At 36.4% G+C, this 18,570-nt stretch overlaps 1 protein-coding gene across 28 annotated transcripts in view; it reads right to left on the bottom strand.

Moving 5' to 3' along the window:
- NEB (nebulin) overlaps window positions 1-18,570 on the bottom strand; it is a 223,971-nt gene that overhangs the window by 120,441 nt on the left and 84,960 nt on the right. For all 28 annotated transcript variants that reach the window (XM_058193019.1, XM_058192812.1, XM_058192850.1 and 25 more), the window contains 16 exons: window positions 16,488-16,799; window positions 16,047-16,250; window positions 15,252-15,356; window positions 15,055-15,162; window positions 14,170-14,481; window positions 12,485-12,688; window positions 11,210-11,314; window positions 10,150-10,257; window positions 9,200-9,511; window positions 8,475-8,678; window positions 7,559-7,663; window positions 7,214-7,321; window positions 4,932-5,243; window positions 4,220-4,423; window positions 2,094-2,198; window positions 1,308-1,415 (listed from right to left, as the gene is read on the bottom strand). In XM_058193019.1, coding sequence (XP_058049002.1) covers window positions 1,308-1,415; window positions 2,094-2,198; window positions 4,220-4,423; window positions 4,932-5,243; window positions 7,214-7,321; window positions 7,559-7,663; window positions 8,475-8,678; window positions 9,200-9,511; window positions 10,150-10,257; window positions 11,210-11,314; window positions 12,485-12,688; window positions 14,170-14,481; window positions 15,055-15,162; window positions 15,252-15,356; window positions 16,047-16,250; window positions 16,488-16,799 — 2,916 coding nt within the window. The remainder of the gene's footprint in view (window positions 1-1,307; window positions 1,416-2,093; window positions 2,199-4,219; window positions 4,424-4,931; window positions 5,244-7,213; window positions 7,322-7,558; window positions 7,664-8,474; window positions 8,679-9,199; window positions 9,512-10,149; window positions 10,258-11,209; window positions 11,315-12,484; window positions 12,689-14,169; window positions 14,482-15,054; window positions 15,163-15,251; window positions 15,357-16,046; window positions 16,251-16,487; window positions 16,800-18,570) is intronic.

The following is an 18,570-nucleotide window of genomic DNA, read 5'->3' as shown; positions in this document are numbered from 1 at the left end:
TATGTGGGTATATGCATAATTTTGTGTATATTTATTTATTTGTTTGTTTGTTTGTTTATTTATTCCATCATGTTTTTGTAGTGTATACTGGAGATGGTGCCCCTCTGAGAGCTGTATGCAACGAAATTTCATGTTATGTATGCCGATTAGTGTACATTCAAAGTGACCATAAAGTTATTCTAAGACTACCTTTTAATGATTTTCCTTATCAAATTTGAAATTTGTATTTGGCATGTAAAATCCTTTTCTATCTATAGTTCACTGAATTCATAGGTTTAAAACAGGGGTGTCAAACTCGATTTCTTCAAGAGCTGGATCAGCATTATAGTTCATTGTATCAAGGGGGGGAGACAGGACGGATGCCTCCTGCAGCACTTTGCCAGACAAAATGGGGCACAGGGGGGTGCGGCCCCCTCATGCCTCGTTTTCAGCCTCCCTGTCCTCCAGCAGCACTCTGCTGGCCAAAAATGGGCTGCATGGAGGCCTCGTGGTAGACTGCTGCACAAGGCTGTGGGGGCCGAAAATGGGCTGCGAGGGGGTGGGGTCACATGTGCCCCCCCACAGCCCATTTTGGCTGGCAGAGGCCGGTCCTTTGATATTTCCAGGCCAGCTCCGAGGGCCAGATTTAAGCATCCCAGGCCTTTGACATCCCTGGTTTAAAATAACAACTTTAGATAATTTAAGATTTTAGTCCTACTATGTGGAGTATTTAAATTTTCCTCCTCCACACCGATTAAAATGCTCAGATAAATGTCCACAAAATTAAAAGGTTTTTTTCATTCTGTGTCATTGAAGAAATGCTCACATGAACCAGAAATCCAGGTACACCCTGGATTTGGAAATCTATCCTACAATCATTCTTCTAAATTTGTTGCTTAGATTTACAGATGCCCACATATCAAATTATTACCTATCTCTCTTCTCAGGTTTATTCTCAGCTACCTGTACAACAGCTGAGATTTTTCTGGCATTATTTTGCAAAACTTGCTTACTCACAGAATGTATTTATTTATTACAAGCTATTGTCTTCTACTTCAGTCATTTTGACTCAAAGCAGCTTACAAGCAGGGACATCATTCCTCAGTGCCGCTAAAGAAGAGCTACAACTGTTCATTCTGATTTTGTAATTCACAGTATGAATTCTTTCCCATAAACTCTCAGACAGATCTGTTTGGGGAAATCTGAAGTATTTCCTGTAATAATTTTTATGTTCAGTAGGATATAGAGTCGTTTGTGACTTGCCGTTTCGCAAAACATTTCCTTTAAAAAAAAATCATTACTATTTATGGAGTCAAGTAACCACTTACATCACTGGCAATAGCTCTTGAAGCCTTGGCAGCTTGAATTGGGATGGCATCAAGACGCAGGTCATAGCCATCTTTTTTTGCTTCCTCCATGGCCAGTCGGTACAATTTCTGTAAAAAAGAAGAAAATGTTAGTTTCAGTGCTACAAACAGAAGTGAATAAAACATTCTGTACCTTAGCAAAAATATGTTTCTTGATTCTTCTATACTGTATAGATCTGTGATGGCGAACCTATGGCACGCATGGCACAGATGGCATGCGGAGCCATAACGGTGGGTGTGTGAGTGTTGCCCTAGCTCAGCTCCGGTGTGCATGTGCATGCTGGCCTGCTGATTTTCGGGCCCACCAGAAGTCGAGAAATAGGCTGTTTCCAGTCTTCTGGGGAGGGGGAGACTGTTTCTGCCCTCCCCAGGGTCCAAGAAAGCCTCTGGAGCCTGGAGAGGGAAAAAATGAGCCTACCGGGACCACTGTGCCATCACATGCCAAAAGCAGGGGGACGCAGAAGGGTCACATGCGCATGCATGGGAGGCAGTGCGCATTAAATTATGGGTGTGGGCACGCACGCGTGTGACCCCACCCCCCACCCGTGCTCTCCCCGTTTTTGGCACGCGGCGGCAAAAAGGTTAGCCATCACTGGTATAGATGGAAGTTCTTCAGTGCAACTCAGGAACTGAATCTTCACAGAACCCAAATAGGACCCCAGACCCTGTAGGAAATGTTGCCATTGCCTGCAGATCCTTGAAGGAGACCCAGTTCTTCTAGTGGCTTTTACTAGTTTGTATACTCACCTGGCTGTAGTTTAATTTATTGAACTTTGCTAGGACGATTTCTGGCGTATCAGGCATGACATGGATTGTGCGCTTATCAGTATCCCAAGCTTCAGTATACAGCCTCTGCAGAACAGAATCAAAAAGAGAGTTAGCACAAAGTGGTGGCTATTTATGAACAGTCCTCCATTCATCTGGCTGTTGCATCATAGAGACTGCCTTCTGAGGTCAAATTAAAAATCTGGTGAGCAGGAAAAACACGACTCAGAGCAAGTGTAAGGTATTAATGTTTAGGACTCATATTCCAGAGGAAAAATCCAGATTCAAAATGTGGTTCAGTCAGGACTGTGTGTGAAGCTTGACATTTGTTTTACTTTGGTTTTATCCTTCTTTTAGATTTTTTAAATAAGACAGGTATCAATCTCACTTTGTTCCAAATCCCTAGCTTCTTACAACTCATCAGATTTGTAAATATAACTCCTACCCTGTTTCCCCAAAAATAAGACATCCCCTGATAATAAACCCAATTGGGCTTTTGAGCATATGCGCTAAAATAAGCCTCCCCTTGAAAATAAGCCGTCCCTGAAAATATTTAAATGCAGAGCTGGAAATCAGGTAAGACGGCAAGAGGAGCCCCATCTTGCTCCATGCGCCCCAAAATAATAAGATCTCTCCAAAAATAAGGCCAAGTGCTTATTTCGGGGTTAAAAAAAATATAAGAAAATTTTCGGAGAAACATGGGAACATGGGTACCAGCTGGGAATTATGGAAATTCTCATTCAAGCAAACATAGAACGCATCAATTTATGGAAAGACAGTTTCAACTTCTGTGCAATAGAAATCTATATGAAGGTCATAACAGTTTGTGGATGGTATATGATATAAACAGTACTTAATCAGCAAGAATTAGTATCTTAAGGGCCACATTATTTCATTTAAAAAGTTATAGGATATCTCAAATATGTATATATATAAAGAGATGGTCAGCATAGAAATAATAATAATAATAATAATAATAATAATAATAATAATAATAATAATAATAATAATAATAATAATAATAGAAATTGAATAACACCTGCAATAACACCAGCGGATCTGCAAAAAACTGTGCTACTCAGAATATCATATATTTTAAGAAGATACTTGTTTGATACCTAGGACACTGGCAGCAACCCGTATCAACCATTAGTATCAGTCAATTGTATTTGTGACACATTTTTAAATGTTTGATTGACTGAGTTTCATGTTTAATGAATAAAAGAGATGATATTATTATTATTATTATTATTATTATTGTGTGTGTGTGTGTGTGTGTGTGTATATCATCATTTGGAACACAACATGCCAGATATCACAGTTGTCGAAAACCAAAATGTACAATTTATTGACATTGCGGTACCAGGAGATGCCAGAGTCGAAGATTAAGAACTAGAAAAAAATCATGAAATATCACGACCTGGCCATCGAAACTACATGGCTATGGATGAAACATGTAACAATGATACCCATTGTCATCGGGGCATTTGGTACCATGTCCAATAATTTTATAAGATACATCAACAAATTGCAGCTTCCTGCACTAACACCAGTGGAACTGCAAAGAACTGCACTACTTGGAACATCATACAACTTGAGGTGGTATTTGATTGATAGCTAGGACGCTGGCAGCAACCCATATCAACCATTAGCACCAGTCAATGGTATTTGTGACATTTTTGAATGTTCAGTTGACTGAGTTTCATGTTTAATGAATAAAGTTAATAATAATAATAATAATAATAATAATAATAATAATAATAATAATAATAATAATAATAATAATAATAATAATAATAATAATAATAATACATGGAAATCACTGGGACTTGGAAAAAAGCTTTAAATTAATTCTGACCTTTTGAATTTTATTTGGAATCACCAAATATCTTTCAATAACTATAATAAAATAAGGTTGTTTTATTAACTGAAAGAAAAATTCTCACATTCATATTTCAAAGTACCCAATATTTCAATTATGAAATTTAAAATACAATTTTTAAATCTATGGAAAATGGGAATCATTTGATCTGAAAAGAATCTTGGACAAATTGCATATTTTTTTCAAATATTATTCAGCAAGACAGTCTTTATTAGCTAATATTCACCTTGTTCATGGTTTCAGCATTATGCCTGGCCAATTCCATTTCCAGAGAATCTGTCACACTGGTGAATTTGAAATTCTCTGGAGGTTGGCGGTATGTCTTTTCACTCAGGATCTCTCCTGCTTTCTTAGCATGCTCAACATCCAGTGAACCAATAGGGACCCAGCCGATGCCTTTCATCCACTCAAGGTCTGCTTTGTAGCAATTCTGTGAATTAAAAGTTCATTAGAAAGGTGGTCTTGTATTTTTGGGAAAACAATTGGATCTAATATTTATGACACATTGTGTTCATGTTGATGAAAGAAATGTAAAAAAAATAATCCTTGAAAATCATGAAAATATCCAAGTCATGCTCAAGTGAGTCCTAATCTCAATCTCTTGCCTGATATAAAACATGTGAGTGTGTGGAAAAAAACTTATTTGGATTAAAACAAAACCAAAGCTTCAGAAAATACTAATAATATTTGTTTCACGGTTTTCCAGAGTTTTGTATAATTCTCTAATATACACTTACAGAAAGAGATAAGGCCATGAAGCAACAGAGCAACCTAGGTGAATAGTCTTATCTGCTTATTCATGCATCGGCTTGGGTTAAAAAAGTACTTTCCACTTCTATCAATAGTTTCTAATGTATGTGTACGTGGCAGAAATGTGCCTGAAATGTTATAGTTTCCTCTCTCTCAACTGATATGATCGAAGATGAAATAATACTCACATCACTCTGCAGATCATAAGCTTTTCTAGCGTGGATGACATCATTTTGATCTGGGAGGCAGGTCCACTGGTGCAAATAATTACGGTAATCAATATCGCTGACCAATTTCTGACAATTCTTGGCCCCCAAGACTGACAGCATATCCACAGGAGTGCTATATTTGGTCTTCAGTTTCTCAAAGACTTTCTTATATTCTCTCTCACTCTGCATCTTGGCTACATTTATAGAATGCAACATTTTAGGATCGTCTTCTATACTACGAGCTCCAATGTGGTGGCCAAGTTGCTTGCGATAACCTTCTTTGTACTTGTACTGAAATAAACACATATATTTTAATCACAGATTAAATACTATCTGGGTTGGATTATTGTTAAGATGTTTAAAAAGGGAGATCCCATCATCATTTTAAATAATTTTGTGAATCTTTTTCATTAACTTTTAACAAAACTCTATTAAAAAATGGAATTTCTCATCCATGTTGTATTTTTTTAGTCTCCAGTTTTGATTTTAAGAAGAATTTATTTGATCATATCTACAATCAAAATTTTATATTTGGTTCTTTTGTCAGGTTTTCCTAGGTACATTTTTGTCTTTATTAATACCTTTTGTACATATTTTCTAGAATTTGAACTCTGTATTCTGTATATAAAGTTCTGTTCCTTCCATATTTCACTGAATTCATAGGATTAATACTGAAACTCAAGATTTTAGCCCTGCAAATAGAATATATAATTTTCTTTCTTCATAAGCACCAGTATATACCCACTTTTCTACACTACCACAAATATTTTATATTATGCACCTGGAACCAATGTTCTCATGAATGAGTACTACCCAGTGCCCACGTTTTGGAGAAATATTGGCATAGAATATTGAATCCTACTCTACATTAATTATTCTGAGTTTATTGTCTAGCTTTACAGCTGCCCATATATCTAAATATTACATACAGTCTACAAATCTCATTAGAATTGTCCCCATTCAACTCTAGAAGCAGCTGACCATTGAAGCAGACAAGTTATTCTGCCATTTTAATCATAAATTAATTTACACACACACACATACACACACATACTGTGTATATATATATATATATATGTAGGTAGGTAGGTAGGTCTTTGGTTATTTGGGTTTTCTCCTGCGTAAAATTAGAAGTGTCTTGGCAACGTTTCGACGAAATCCCATTCGTCATCTTCAGGCTAAGTGTTTACAGCTTGATGTACAGTTTACAGATGACGAATGGGATTTTGTCGAAAGGTCGCCAAGACACTTCCAATTTTACGCAGGAGAAAACCCAAATAACCAAAGACCTACATACAAACACCCGCGAAAACCTCAGAAAACAAATATATATATATATATATATATATATACATATAAATATATATATATATATATATATATATATATATATATATATATATATATATATATATATATTCCTCAATGCAGTTAAGAGAGAACCACAACATTGAATTCTATTTTTGTAATTCACAGCATAAATTCCTTCACAGAAATTATTCCAGTGAAGTTGGAAGCACTTCCTGCAGTAAAGTTATGTTTGATAAAGTACAGTTTGTGATAAAACAATAATATAAACAAAGTATAGTATATTAAATGTATATGCCACCTGACTCCGAGAAACTCTAGGTCAGGGGGGTCAAACTCATGTCATCAGGGCGGGGTCACATGATGTATCGGGACTTTTTTCCCCTTCGCTAAACTGGGCATGGGTGTGGCCAGCACGTGACGCATCTGGCTCATGGGCCAGGAGTTTGACAGCCCTGCTCTAGATGGTTTTCAATTGTTAAAACATTTTAACGACTGGGAACAATACAAAAAAACAGAAGACAAGCACAAGACAAAGGAACAAAAATGGCAAAGAAAATAAACCGAGAGGAGAACAAAAAGAAAGGGGCATCCACCATCCTCTCCAAAAGCCCAGGTGAAGAACCAAGTCTTTAAGGCCCTCCAAAATCAGAGTAGGGTTGGAGCTGTTCAAATGTCAGGGGAATCATATTCCAGAGGGCAGGTACTGCTTCCAGGATCCCGATAAGTGGCATCACTAAATCAATGGAATCTGGAGTGCACCAACCCTATCAGATAAAACTGGTTGGACAGATACAATGGGAGTCAGGTGGTTCCTCAACTAACCAGACCATATGCCATGTAAGGCTTTATAGATAGCAACCAGCAGCTTAAATTGCACCAAGTGATCTGCTGTTTTTCAAAATAGTTACTTTAAAAATCATTGATATTTATGGCACCAAGTGACCACTTACATCACTGGCAATAGCTCTTGAAGCCTTGGCAGCTTGAATTGGGATGGCATCAAGACGCAGGTCGTAACCATCCTTCTTTGCTTCCTCCATGGCCAATCGATACAATTTCTGTAAAAAAAGAAGAAACGTTTGGTTTTTGTGGTTTTGCAGTGGTTGTTTTTTTCTGCTACACTTGGAAATAAAGACAGCTAAGCAGACATGTTAGATGGAAGTTCTGGTGCCAGCCAGGAAACTGGATCCCCAAACACTCTAATTAGAACTCCAGACCCTGCAGTAAATGTTGCCATTGCTTGCAAGTCCTTGAAGGAGATTCAGTCTCCCATTGGCTCTTGTACTTATACTCACCTGGCTATAGTTTAATTTGTTGCACTTTGCTAGGACAATTTCTGGCGTATCAGGCATGACATGGATTGTGAGTTTATCGTTATCCCAAGCTTCAGTATACAGCCTCTGCAGAACAGAGTCAGAAAGAGAGTTAGCACAAAGTGATGGTTGTTTATTAGTCTTATAGCTCTCTAGGGCTTCTGATGGAAATTTTCTTTTGCAATTAAATTAAATTTTTTGCTAAGAATGAAATTCATTATTCTGTCACTGTATATTGTATAATTTTGTAGGAAAATAAGACCAAAAGACGCATTAGGGTTTATTTTCTGGTTAGGTCTTGTTTTCAAGGAAATACAGTAAATGCTTCTATTCTAACTGATGATCTTAACTGGGGCGTATTTTTGGGGTAGGGCTTATATTATGAGCATCCTGAAAAATCATGGTAGGGCTTATTTTCTGGTTGGGATTTATTTTCAGGGAACTAGAGTATTATATTCAGATTGTCTTAGGAAAACCTGTGTTTAAGAATTAATTGTATTCTTCTTTTAATCAGGTGTGATTCAAAGACCCCAGGTTCCTTGTAATCCCTGAGATTTACAAATTAATTTCATAATTAATATCCTGGCTGGGAATTCTGGAAATTGTCATCCAAGTAAAATGCTAGGAAAGAGGCTCTAAGATCCTTTGCAGCAGAAGATTATATAAAAGTCATAACCATCTTATGATTCATGTGCAACATAAACTGTCTACTTTGTCCAGCAAGAATTAATACATTTATAGTCATATTCTTCTATTTGCCTAATTGCAGAATGGAAATCTGTGGTACTGGAAAAAAACTTGAGGACAATTCTGACTCTGAATTGAATTTAGAATCACACCAAATACTCTTTACAATGGTTATAAAAGTTAATTTGTCAGTTATGTAGCCAGAATTCACCTTGTTCATAGTTTCAGCATTATGTCTGGCCAATTCCATTTCTAGAGAATCTGTCACACTGGTGAATTTGAAATTCTCTGGAGGTTGGCGGTATGTCTTTTCACTCAGGATCTCTCCTGCTTTCTTGGCACGCTCAACATCCAGTGAACCAATAGGGACCCAGCCGATGCCTTTTATCCATTCAAGGTCTGCTTTGTAGCAATTCTGTGAATTAAAAGTTCATTAGAAAGGTGGTCTTGTAACTTTTGGAAAAACAATTGGATCTAATGACACTAATGGCACATTGTATTCCTGCTGATGAGAGAAATGTTTTTTTTTTAAAAAACCTTGAAAACCATGAAAAAGAGCCAAGGTATAATTCATTTTCAGGAGATTTCTAACCTTATCCAGTAAAATAAAGTATCCTGTTTTAGATAAAGCTCAAGCATATGTCCCATGAGTATGTGAAGAACATTGTCATTTGGGATAGAACAACATCAAAAGTTCAGAAGACACTAATAACACTTGTTTTATGGTCTATATAGAGTCATGTTTAATGCTCTAATCTGTACCATCAGAAAGAGAAAAGACCCTGGAGTAATACAGCAGACTGGGTAAAGAGTCATCTCAGTTCATCCATATAACAATGGATTAAACAATTAAGCATCACTACTATAGAAATGTGCCACAGACAGTGTGATTGCCCCTCTTTCAACTGGTATGGTCCAAAACAAAATTATACTTACATCACTCTGCAAATCATAAGCTTTCCTAGCTTGGATGACATCATTTTGATCTGGTAGACATGTCCACTGGTGCAAGTAATTGCGATAATCAATATCGCTGACCAATTTCTGGCAATTCTTGGCCCCCAAGATTGACAGCATATCCACAGGACTGCTGTATTTGGTCTTCAGTTTCTCAAAAACTTTCTTGTATTCCCTCTCACTTTGCATCTTGGCTACATTTATAGAATGCAATATTTTAGGATCATCTTCCACACTACGAGCTCCAATGTGATGGCCCAGTTGCTTGCGATAACCTTCTTTGTATTTGTACTGAAATAAATGCACAAGCATACGGTAAGACATATCTTTATGTTTCTTTTTGGTGCCTGAACTGTAATAGCAAAGTTAAAATTTGTAAAGTTAAACTATTCAACACTATTGCCAATATTAACTCCTTGAAGAATTGCAAATGACCATTTATAATCAAATATTAAAAGATAATTCAAATTAAAGTATATAATCCTATGTCTACTATCAAGAAATGCTGCCTTTTTTGCCTGAAGTCAAAATCTGTTCCATTTGCCTGAGAAGCTCATTCTATAGCTCTGTAGGAGCTACAGTTTGTTTCGCTAACCAAGACAATTTGGCATCTAAAAGCTTCCAAAACAAACATGTTCTTGTTCCTTTGGAGAAACTTTCCATTTTTTTAAATCTGTGACCAATCTGTTCATAAGCTCTATTAAGACGTTCAGGTGGCTGAGCTTAGCTGCTTCATTCAGCCAGGCTGCTTCTTAAGAGTTCATATTGGAGACAGAATGTTCCCAATAATGTTCTTAATTGCAATACTCTCCGATTTTAAGTCTTGAACTGCAGGTTTATTTTAAGTACCTCAGGGTTGGAAATTCACTTTGTTTTAAAACCAAAACTACTTAAGAATTCATTTTCCTTCCACAAAAATAAACACTTACATCACTAGCAATAATTCTGGATGCCTTGGCAGCCTGAATCGGAATTGCATCTATTCGCAAGTCGTACCCCTTCTTCTTTGCCTCTTCCAAGGAAAGTTTATATAAACTCTTTTTAAAAAGAGAAAAAGAAAATATTAATATTTACAGTTCTTACCTATCAGTAAACAATCCCATAATAGAGGTAGACAGACTGAATCTAACAATCAATCTAACAGTCTAGCAATCTTTACTAAATAACTTCTTCAAAATTATTTTAGTAAGAAAGGGAAACAGCAATGTTTAGTTCAGATATAAAACATCCTAGTATGTCACCACTCTCCTTACCTGTGCATTAGACATTACAACTGTACAGTAATTTTTGGGATTGAGGTTCATGCCCATAGCTTTAGTAGATCATACTAAAGGGTTTCAGGGTTCCAAGTAACACCCCCAACGAAAAAAAGACCTCCGAGGCTTGAGTTTCCTTAAAGTTCCGTTTTATTAGAGATGTCATACTGAGAATGACATCTGGGGAAACCTGAATCTGAAAGCTTCCAGATTTTCCTCACCCAAAGGAAAGTTCAAATCCCTTCCCCACACCCACATGTCCATCACATGGTCCAATCAAAGCACCGTGCCAACTGGAGATGCCTCCCAGTCACACCTCTCCAGGTGCAGGGCAAGATGTCCTTGACTCTCTGAGAAAGGAATGTTATTATGACTATATATCATCCATGCTCCATACAATCCCCCTGCCCAGTTTCTCACAGTAGTAAATGTGGCAGGCCTGAAGAGCCAATGAAAAAGATGGCTTCCAGGCCTGACAGTGTGCATGCTCTTTTAGACTACTAGTGAGAAAAATGCTGAAACTATGACATGGATTCCCACAGATTTTCCTCTCTTCCCCCACCACATCTGTCCTTTCTTACTAGCCTTTCTCCCTCTCCCCTCAGTCCTGTACCCTCCTTGATGATCAGCTCTTCCTCAGAGATCAGTTATCTTCTCCCAGAGAACCCTCTTCATGTATAGGGTGCACATCATAACGAGACTGTTTGATAGAGCTTTAATCCCGCGACCTCACCTCACTGTAGTTGATCTTGTTCTGTCTTGCTAAAGTTATTTCAGGAGTATCAGGCATTATGTGAATTTGTGTCTTGTCTTTATCCCAAGCTTCAGTGTACAAACGCTGTGAAAAGAGGACAAGGAAGCAAATAAAACAGGCATTGGAATGAAATCAACTTGGGTTCTTCTCTAATACCACTGTTTCTCTCTGAAAGCTCAAGTAGAAATACCATCACCAATTTTGACAACTCAGAGGATGTCAAAAAACAAAAGTCAAGGTGGCAGCCCCAAGATGCAATCGAAATCCTGCCTCTTTCTGTGTACACTCCATGAGCAATGCAATGTCTAAACCTCTGAAGGCAACTTCAGCTTGTAGGTGCTTCATCACTGGAGGCTTTCAAGATGAGGCTGGACGGCCACTTGTCAGAAATGGTATAGAGCAGGGGTTTCCAACCTTGGCAACTTTAAGTCTTGTGGACTTCAACTCCCAGAATTCCTCAGCCAGCAAAGGAATTCTGGGAGTTGAAGTCCACAAGTCTTAAAGTTGCCAAGGTTGGAGATCCCTGGTATAGAGTCACCAGCTTGAGCAGGAGGTTGGGCTAGATGACCAGAAGGTCCCTTCCAACTCTGTTATTCTAAATTCTAAGTTCTAATGCATACAAAAAAGGCAAGTCTGCAGTTACACAGTTGCAGCTGTCATCTTTCACACATCTTTCATCGAATGCCACAGTTCTGTGTTGATAATTAGTGCAGATTACATCAGAAAGCACTCCTTAGTTCTAAAGTCTATGAAAGAAAAATGAGGCAGTAGATTATTGATTTTACAAAGACATTTAGCCATTAACGGCATCAAAGTTTTGTATTTAACAAATACCGCCCCTGTCGGATTTCATATGTCTTGAAAAATGAAACTTCTTTAAGATTAGTTTGATGTATTTGCAATATTGTTTAAATAGAAGCATTGTAGGTTTTTAGTAATAAGGACTTAAATAAATCATTCTTTTAATTCTAATTGCTAGTATCAAATAAAAAAAATCCTAGGATCCAAAGGATGTAGTTCAAAAACATTCTTTATAGAAAAAGAATGGGAAATAATATGTACATGTGAATTTATGCCTATTATTTAATGATATACAATTAAATAAAGTATTACAAATAATATTTATATTAAACAAAATGCCAGTATAAACTTTAAAACTGCTGTATTAATTATTGTATTCAGTCTCTTAAGCTTCTTACACAAATGTCATTTTAATACTCAGTTACATATTTAAAACATGCCATCAGTGCTCACCTTATTCATATTTTCTGCATTATGCTTGGCCAAAAGTATTTCTAGAGAATCTGTCACACTAGTAAACTTGAATTTGTCTGGAGGCTGACGATACATCTTTTCACTTAGGATCTCTCCAGCTTTCTTGACTTTTTCATTCTCCAAGGAACCAATAGGGACCCACCCAATGCCTTTCAACCATTGAAGATCAGACTTGTAGTAATTCTGTGAAGCAGAACATTAAAAAGGGCATTTAGTCAGAACTGAAGGTCTAACAGCCCAAAGTTTTGTCTTTGATCCTATGCACTACACCAAGTTCACACATGGGCCTTATAGTTTTTATGGTCCTCAATGAAGTGCTTTCATAATTGAATTTTATTTTTTCTCTTTTAAGACAGCTTATGAATTGGAACTCACTATTATGCATATTAAAACAACAGCTGTCTTTATACTTTCTTTAAAATATATCCCATCACCTCCCCATATGCTTGTAATCACAAATGTCCTCAATATGAGCATCACTTATTCTCTAATCACATCACCTAACATCAGCATTTAAAATGAAATGCTAAATCATCAACTTCTGCTACGGCAAATGCCAGAAATAATGGTCCTTATTAAGAAAACAAAAACTAATAACTTGTGGGTTTAGTTTTTTCAGATGAGCTAAAACATTTTCCCCAAAAAAATTTTTTACAATACCAAGAAGAATGTCTAAAATAGATAATACAATATTGTCACAATTACAGTTTCTAATAATACTTCATTTATGTATTTATAAAACTAACCTTATTGTAGACTTGTGATACCCGACTGTTTTAGGCTGATGTTCAGATTTGAAACATTGAGACAAATGTTTTGATCACACACGATTACTACTATCAATGTCTTTTGACATCAAAACAAAATAAAAATTGCCACAAAAGAAAAATTCCATACCTTAAATTGCAAATTGATCCGATACTCTGAAGCATTTTTGGAAAGCATGATTTGCTCTCCACTAGCTTCTCATTATTTTTAAATTTAAATAATGTGTTTTTAGTAAAAATATTAAAAGAATCAGGGAACCTTGCAGCATATGCCAGGTGTCATGTTGGAGGCCCTGGTTAGACTCTTCCATATATTTCCATATGGAAGGTTTTTTAAAAAAAGATAAATGTTTCTCCTGCCAACCATATCCAACTTTAGGGATTAATGCTCATCTCCAATTTATAGCCGAAGAGCCAACATTGTCTGAAGACACTTCCATTGTCATAGGACTGGCATGAATATACTCTGAAGGCACATAGAATCCTGTTACCTTCCCACCGAAGTGGTGCTTATTTGCATTTACATGATTTCAAACTGCTAGATTGGTAGGATGGGGCAAGTAATAGAAGCTCACTCCCTTGTGCAGTACTTAGTCTTGAACTTCCAACTTTATAGTCAATAAGGCCAGCATCTTAACCACTTGGATACTGCGCACCCTTATTCTAATGTTAAGGTTCTATTAATTTTCTGACTTCAACTTAAGTAATATCAAAAGTCAGTAAAGGGACTGAATTTTGGAAGTACAAATATTACTGAGAGCTTCTTCGAATATTTTTAGAAATATTTTCCAAGCTAAGCATATTTTAATGAACCAAATCTTGCTGACTTTTTCCAAAACTCAAGAAATTTGTTCTCACAAATCAGTTCCAGTGAAGTTAAAAGCCATCATGACTTACGTCACTCTGCAGATCATAAGCTTTTCTAGCGTGGATGACATCATTTTGGTCTGGGAGGCAGGTCCACTGGTGCAAATAATTACGGTAATCAATATCGCTGACCAGCTTCTGGCAATTCTTTGCCCCCAAGACTGACAGCATATCTACAGGAGTGCTGTACTTGGTCTTCAGCTTCTCAAAGACTTTCTTATATTCCCTTTCACTCTGCATCTTGGCCACATTCATAGAATGCAACATTTTAGGATCATCTTCTATACTACGAGCTCCAATATGATGGCCGAGTTGCTTGCGATAACCTTCTTTGTACTTGTACTGTTGATAACAATAATAAGCAGTTTAAAGCATAATGTTTATTTATCTTGGGTTCACTAAGATCTAGAAGAGTTTTAATCAAGTATTGTACATATCTATAACTTCATCCAAATTGTTTGTACAAAACTACTTATATTTCTATATATGGATTTGGGTTCATGTTCACTATTTCAATCTTTGATAAATTTACAAGGAGAAAATGTAATTGATTCCAATGTTTTATACCTTCATTTCATTTCCTAGGTTACTATTACTAGTCTCTAATTTATATCCACAGAGAGAGAATGAAAAACTGTGAACTAATTGAATCAGGCCGATGAAGATATGCTCCATTTATCTTTGTAGTTATTTTGGCTGAAAAATTAAATGCCCATACTATCAATTCTTCCAAGGAAAACTATTTAGTCCATTTAAATATATCCTGAGCACTTGTAGCAATTGCAAAAAAATTTGCATAATCAACCAACCCTCAAAAGAATCCAATTCTTGCTGTAAAGGAAAAGTCTAAAATTATAGGTAACATTGCAATCAAATAAAAATTTGTGGTCTGTATCATATCATGTAATTACATACCTCACTTGCAATATCTCTAGATGCTTTAGCAGCCTGGATAGGAATTGCATCTATCCGAAGATCATACCCCTTCTTCTTGGCCTCCTCCAATGATAGTTTGTACAGTTTCTAAATGGATGGCAAGTATTGCTTTAGTGTTTTTGAGGGCATTTTTCCCCATCCCTTCTCATAGGTTTGACTAATAGAAATCCACTTACATCACTGTAGTTGATTTTGTTCTGTTGTGACAGTAGAATTTCAGGTGTATCAGGCATAATATGGATACTGGTTTTATCTTTATTCCAAGCATCAATATACATACGCTACAAAAAAAGCACAATAAAATAATCAATATAGTGGCTATTAAAACTGAAATATAGGATCAGTTCTAATTATGTTTTGTGGATGTAAATTATGAAACCCATTTTATATTGTTAATATCATCGTTATAATTACAGAATACAGAAAGCAGTCAAGTGTATAAGATTGTGCTAGATCCAAAAATAGATGAGAAAGTATTACTTAATTTTTAACTTATTCATTTTTAAAGCCAGGGTTGGAAATAAGGTGAATATAAATAGATTCAATATTGGTGACCATCTTGCTGCATAAATGAAATCCTAATCTCCTTAGCAAGGAATTTCTTCATCAAGAATTAATCAATAATGGGAAATTTAATAGGTTTCCAAGGCCATTTCTGATGAGTTCTACTATGCACTTATGCTGTTCTAGAGAATATATTTTGACCTAAGACTACTAGGAATGCTTTGCTGTGTCTTCTGAACTTTCCCCTCAACTCTAAAAAGCAAACAGAAGTCAATGATGCATCTTTAAGGTGCATTATATACTGATATGCATCTTTAAAACTTTAGTAGAGCAACTATATAACTTACTTTAAAGTCTTATTACAGAAAACAATATTATTCCATCAAACTGTAGGGTGTGTGTGTGTGTGTGTGTGTGTGTGTGTGTGTGTGTGTGTATTTAAAGAAAGGACCATAGACAAAACTTACCTGATTCATAATTTCAGAGTTATGTTTGGCCAAAGCCATAGGTAAGGAATCAATAGGGCTGGTAAAAGCGAAAGTGTCAGGATGCTGCCTATATCCATGGTCACTCAAGATCTCAGAAGCTCTCTTATTCTTCTCTGCTTCCAAAGAACCACTAGGCGACCAGCCAATCCCCCTGAGCCACTCAAGGTCTGACTTATAATTAATCTGAAGAAAGGAAAAGTTATTAGTTTTTCTATTTTATTATTCAACGTTTTATTAATGTCACCACTTCTTAAAATATTTCCAAATCTTGAGAAACAATGTAACTGTGAAACACATTCAAGCAAACTGAGTGATCCATAATGGCTGTTCTCAGAGCACAGCTAACACTAAAGAGAAGAAGGTGCTTAGCTTCTATTGAGCATGGCTTTACATTTGCAAAGTTGCTAAAATGCCACTTACATCACTTTGAAGATCATACGTTTTCCTGGCATGGATGACATCGTTTTGATCTGGGAGGCATGTCCACTGGTGCAAATAATTACGGTAATCGATATCGCTGACCAGTTTCTGGCAATTCTTGGCCCCCAAGACTGACAGCATATCTACAGGAGTGCTATACTTAGTCTTCAATTGCTCAAAAACTTTCTTATATTCCCTTTCACTCTGCATCTTGGCTACATTCATAGAATGCAACATTTTAGGATCGTCTTCTATACTACGAGCTCCAATGTGGTGACCAAGCTGCTTACGGTATGCCTCTTTGTATTTGTACTGTACAGAGAGAGAAAGAGAGAGAGAGAGAGAAAAAACTTTCATCTAGTTCCCCATATAACTAAACGTGCTAAACTGAAATATTTTTTCAGTCAATTTGATCACTATATATTAAGTACTAAGTTGCAACATGATTGGCTAACGTCCAGAGATGTCTCTCAACTGAAAGATCTGTATGTCAAGGCTCCGACTAATGAACCCAAGCAAATGAGTACTCTGAGACTTGGCTCCTTCTCAAAGGTCTTCTTTGATGAGTATATCATATCGGCACAGCTTCAAAGGAAAACCAAATCTAAATCTTTTCCGCGGTTTCAGTATAATTAAACTAGGAAATAACCCCATCCCCAAGTGTCACAGGTCACGTTGACCAATTAGGTTAATTGGCAAGTTCTTCAGGCACTCTTTCCCCAACCTTATTGGTTGCCAGTAGAGATGACCTTGGTTCTCATGAGAAAGCTCTTTGTTGTGTCTAGTAATGCATTCCACTCTCCTTCCCCCTTCCCCCCCACCCCGTGTCGCAACTGAGGAACAGAAAGGTGGCTGCTGCCAGGTTCAGTTCAAAGCTGACACTGTATTTGCCAGTGTAATAAATTTTTCTTCCCATTCTTCTTGGTGTAAAGGAAGGGAGCATGCTGGGGATGGAGAAGGAATGGCGAATGAAGAGAAGCCTAAGATATCAATAGCAGTAAACACTTTTTCTTGTTATTGCAATGATGATAAAGGATACGGTATTCAGTTTTTAAAGAAGGGCTTATTAAAGGTATTATTATCATCCCTATTAACTATTATCATTAAGCTTATTAGTAATTACCTATTTAAATCTACATTAATTCAAAAGGAAAATAAGTTATTCCTCCCACCCCACTGATGATCTGTTAATAATTGGATTGTTCATTTTCTGGTGAGTGAGCAATTCTCATTCTTTGAGAACAGAAAAATCTGGCTGAAAATCAGAGAGTGACTTGGGTGTACATATGGCTATATACAAGACTGTAAAACGGTCTCCAGGATTGATTTCATCTGTGATTAACGACCTTAAATTGACATGATGGGAAAGATGGGCAACACACAAGTATTTTGGTTTGCTGAGAGAAACATGGAGGCAGAGATAGATATTATCAGCATAAATCAATCCACTGCAGGATGCAGGCTACTTCAATGAAGGCTATGGATGATAATCCACCACACTAACCCAATGCAGGTTATTAAGTAGATGTTTTTGAACTTTCTAATCTAGGTATGAAAGAGAGCAACTGGCCCAAAAATTACCCAGATGGTTTCTATACTTACAGGAGGATATGTATGGAGTCTGTTTGATCATCCTTGAGGGAAGATCATCTCAAATTTATGGTGTTCCTTTTAACTCCAGTAACATCAGCAACATATTAAAGAGTTATAGGGGGAAACTTGGTTTGTTTATACGAGAAATTCTAGTTTTATATATTTATCAAAATAGGATTTCCTTTTAGTCTGCAGAACATTTTTATTTATATTGTTTATTTATATTTCATATTTCTTAACTGCCCATCTCCCTCAGAGTTTTCATTTACATATACGAAAACTAAGGTGGACTCTGTATTATTTGTTTTAATGATGTAATTATTAATCTAACTAGTAAAACAGGTTAAAAGAAATGTGAGATTAGTATTTATTCATTTGTTTGTTCACTCATTTATTATTCAGTTTATATGGTTGCCTATCACAAACATATGTCTTTTAAGTGAAGGATGATTTGAGGCAGTATTAAGTTATAAGAGAGGGATTTAGAATT

Source organism: Ahaetulla prasina, chromosome 1 (genome assembly GCF_028640845.1).
Source record: "Ahaetulla prasina isolate Xishuangbanna chromosome 1, ASM2864084v1, whole genome shotgun sequence".
Lineage (NCBI taxonomy): Eukaryota > Metazoa > Chordata > Lepidosauria > Squamata > Colubridae > Ahaetulla > Ahaetulla prasina.
This window is presented reverse-complemented; position numbering and strand designations above follow the sequence as displayed.